Source organism: Octodon degus, unplaced genomic scaffold (assembly GCF_000260255.1).
Source record: "Octodon degus isolate 3935 unplaced genomic scaffold, OctDeg1.0 scaffold00007, whole genome shotgun sequence".
Taxonomy (NCBI): Eukaryota; Metazoa; Chordata; class Mammalia; order Rodentia; family Octodontidae; genus Octodon; species Octodon degus.
The window spans coordinates 23,488,017-23,491,747 of NW_004524583.1; the positions used below are offsets into that span (position 1 = coordinate 23,488,017).

At 42.3% G+C, this 3,731-nt stretch overlaps 1 protein-coding gene across 1 annotated transcript in view; it reads right to left on the reverse strand.

The window, feature by feature from the left end:
• Positions 1-844: 844 nt before the first annotated feature.
• The window catches only part of Pcnx4 (pecanex homolog 4), a 46,620-nt gene continuing 43,733 nt past the window's right edge, over positions 845-3,731 (reverse strand). The window contains exon 9 of the mRNA XM_023701635.1: positions 845-1,491. Coding sequence (XP_023557403.1) covers positions 1,243-1,491 — 249 coding nt within the window. The 3' untranslated portion in view covers positions 845-1,242. The remainder of the gene's footprint in view (positions 1,492-3,731) is intronic.

Genomic DNA, 3,731 nt, shown 5'->3' on the forward strand with positions numbered 1-3,731 from the left:
GTTCAATCCCTGGTTCCACCAAAAAAAAAAAAAAAGGCTCAGATTTGTGTGCAAATTCCTCAGGTTTTTACATAAAGATGGGACAGTCAACAGCCTGAACCTGGGCTATCCGAGACCTTATGGAGCTAAGCTCCAGGATGATCTGAGGACTCTTCGCTCCCAACTCTAGTCCATGTATCTTAAGATACTAGTAACTTACAGTCCTGAGACAGGCCACTTCTCAGTGGTAACTTCAGCTGGACAGAAAGGCCTTAACAGTGATGGCGAACCTTCCAGAGCTGAGCGCCCAAACTGCAGCCCGAAGCCCACTAACTCACTGCCAAGTGCCAACACTGCAGTTAAACCTCAACACTGAGGTTTCAGTTTAGAAAAAACAATCCATACATTAACATCTGTTGTCTTACAAACATAGCAACAGAGCTTCAGTGGTACAAACAGCTTCTTATTGAAAGGTAAGTCTGTATCTGGCCCGCTTTTGTATAATTAACGTGACCCTTGATGTTGCACGCATGCTGATCGTTTGTCAAACCTTGGCGGGAGTGACTTGGCTCCCGCATCACAGCGAGGGCTCTCCTGTGCACAGCAGATTCGCCACGCTGGCCTTGGCCATCAGCTCTCTGGAAGGCTCATAAGCAGATTACCCTAATCTAGCTCTGCCTGTGAATATTCCACATGATGAATGGAATAAACCCTGCTTATTTCACATCAAAAGAATATTTGGAAAAGGGTAAGACTTCCTTGGAGAGATTTTATAAAACTTGTTTCTGAACGGAGGTGTATGGAAAAAATGAACACGTCATTTGGAGAGATACAGAGTTTGTTAAAAAAGCTAAAATAATGACACTTGAAAGTACTATAAAATTAATTTTATTGCAAATAAATAAGTGTACATTATACTAACTTGAAAATATTCATTAACATTAGTTAAAATACTGACAAACAGTAGTTATGTACAAATTGCACATCTGTTGATTGATAAGGTGAATAATCTACCAAACATTTCACAAAGCATTAAAAGTTGCTAACAAATGTTTTATTATAGCTAGGGCACAAATATTGGCCAACTAATTCCAACTTTGATGTTAGGCATGAAGTTGACTTTGGTTTTGGGCTAAGAGAACCTACACTGTGGAAGTCAGGTCTTGCTCAGGCATTCCTGTGACAGGAAAATGCCCGGGAAGCCTCAGGAGTTACACTGCTCCTGCTAGCGGCAGCGCCTCTGGGCTAACAGTCACGGGCCTCTCACCAGCGCACAGAGAGAGGTTCTGATGAGTAGACGGGGTACCCCAGGGGAGGCTCCGCGGCCTGCACTGTAAGGTTGCGTAAGAGCAGAGGATGCGCTTGGATGCTGTACCGCTCCTCGTCGTCATTGGTGGCATAAAGCAGCTCCCAGGAGAGATTGGCCCACTGCCCGCGCACAGCGTCAGCGTTTACCTTCCCAACCTGGATCAGGGCCTCCTGAAGGGTCAGCACTCTCCCAGTGTAGACTCCCTTTAAAATATAAAAGGGGGAGGGTAAGAGACAACGTTCTGGCCTTTACAATTATAAACGCAGAGAGGGCCGGCCTGATAACTCAGCGGACTAACGTGCCTGCTTAGGCAGAGCCCAGTGGCCGGGATTCGAACCCTGGAAGCTGTGCCGGCCCTGCCCCCAGGGAGCGCTGAGCTGGTGACTGAGACAGGGCATGGTGGCGCATGCCTGTAATCCCAGAATCACTGTGAGTCCAATCTACATAGTGAGACCCTGCAGACCCTGTACTAAAATACAAAAAAAAAAAAAAAAAAAAAGAAAGAAAAAAAAAACCCTCAGAAAAATCTCATCAGACGGGGAGAAACTTTCTCCCAAGTTCAAGAAGACATACAAAGCTGTTTTAAAATGTTTACATAAGAGCAGCTCATCTGTACAATCAGACATTGCCTTTGTTACGTTAGCATTTTGAGCAAGTATAAGAAAACTTTCCTGACACCTATTTCACTTAATCCCCAGGACAACAGCATCTCAGCTGCTTCCCTTTGTTTTCCTTCTCCAGGCTCAACAAAGCTTATGCCGTAGGTTCTAGGCCACAGAAGAGCATGTAATGGACTCCTTTTCAGAAATGGCTTGAGATTCAATTCACATTCTCCCCCATTTGCTCATTCAATGCATAAAGTTATGTTTTTAGTATATTCACATCAAGTGCCACAACCATGATGCTTCCCTGGAGAACATTTTCATGACTCCAGAAAGAAACCCTGGGGCTGGAGAGATAGCCTGGCAAGCACAGGGTCCTGAGTTCAATCCCAGGTACCACCAAAAAAAAAAAAAAAAAAAAAAAAAAAAAAAAAAAAAGAAAGAAACCTCACCCCTCTGACCAATACCCTCTTGTCTCCTCATTCTCCCTGCCCTACGCAACCAAATGCAATGTCTATCTGTACAGATTTGCCTGGTCTGGACATTTTACATGAATTACTCATGAAACATATATGTTTCTGTCTTTGTTCTCTTACAAATATGACACTTAGCACATTTTCAAGGTTCTTGTATATATATAGTAGCCTGGATCAGTACTACATCCCTTTTCCACAGCTGAATAATATTTCATTGCATGGATATACTACGGCTTGTTTCTACATTTACCAGCTGAGGTAGTCAAATTGCCTCCCTCTTTTAGCAGTTATGAGTATTGCTGCTATGAACACCTACATACATTTTTATGTTGATCTTTTCCTTTGTTACATGCCTAGAAGTACTACTGCTGTCATACAGTAATTTCATACTTAACTATTAGAAAATCTGCAAGAATCTTTCCACTTGCAAAAGCAGTGTGTGAGTTTCAATCTTCACCCTTGTCATGACTTGTTAAGACCTAATTTTAGCCACTTAGTGGCTATAATCTAAAGGGATCGATTACAGTTTCGGTGCGTTTCCCGGGTTATTCACAGTGTGGCACATCTGTTCATGTGTTCACCTGCCATCAGCATATTTTTAGGGAAATGTCTACACAGATCTTTTATCAATTTTTAAAGTGCATGGCGTCATTACTGTACAGCACAAGAATTCTTCACATATTCTATGAACAAACCTCTATCAGAAGCTGATATGTCTATTTTTTCCCTTCATAGTTTTTCTCACTTATTGATACTGTTCTTCGAAGCATAATTTTTTACTTGTGATGACGTACCTTTTTGTTTCTCACGCTTTGGGTGTCAATCTAAGAGTCTATTTTTAAGTTCAAGATCCTGTGTTGCTGTTTTCTCCTAAGATTTTTATGCTTTTAGCTCCAATCTAAAGGTTGTGATGTATTTTAAAGTTAGCATTTTTAATATGGCACAGAGTAAGGTCTGAAGTGGGGTGAACGCATCTTCCAAGGAGTCTTAACCAAGGCTATCTGTGAATGTGACCTTATTTGGAATGGATACTTTGCACACAGGATTAAGGATCTCAAAATGAGGTCGTCCTGGATTTAGCTGGGTTCACAGGTCAGAGCAGGTGTCCCTAGTAGAACTGAACAGGAGAACTGCCACAGGGAAGAGGCCACATGAAGACGGAGAGGAAGACTAGTTACACTGCCACACAGCAAGGAACACTAGGAGGAAGGGGCAAAGGAACCCACTGGAGTTATTGAACCTATTACCATTTAACATTATTAGTGATACAGCTGGCTTTCGGCATTTCCCCTTCGATCGTCTACACGGCATGGCTGTGTGCATGTAGATCTCCATTCCTATTTTCTTTTTTTTTTTTTTTTTTTT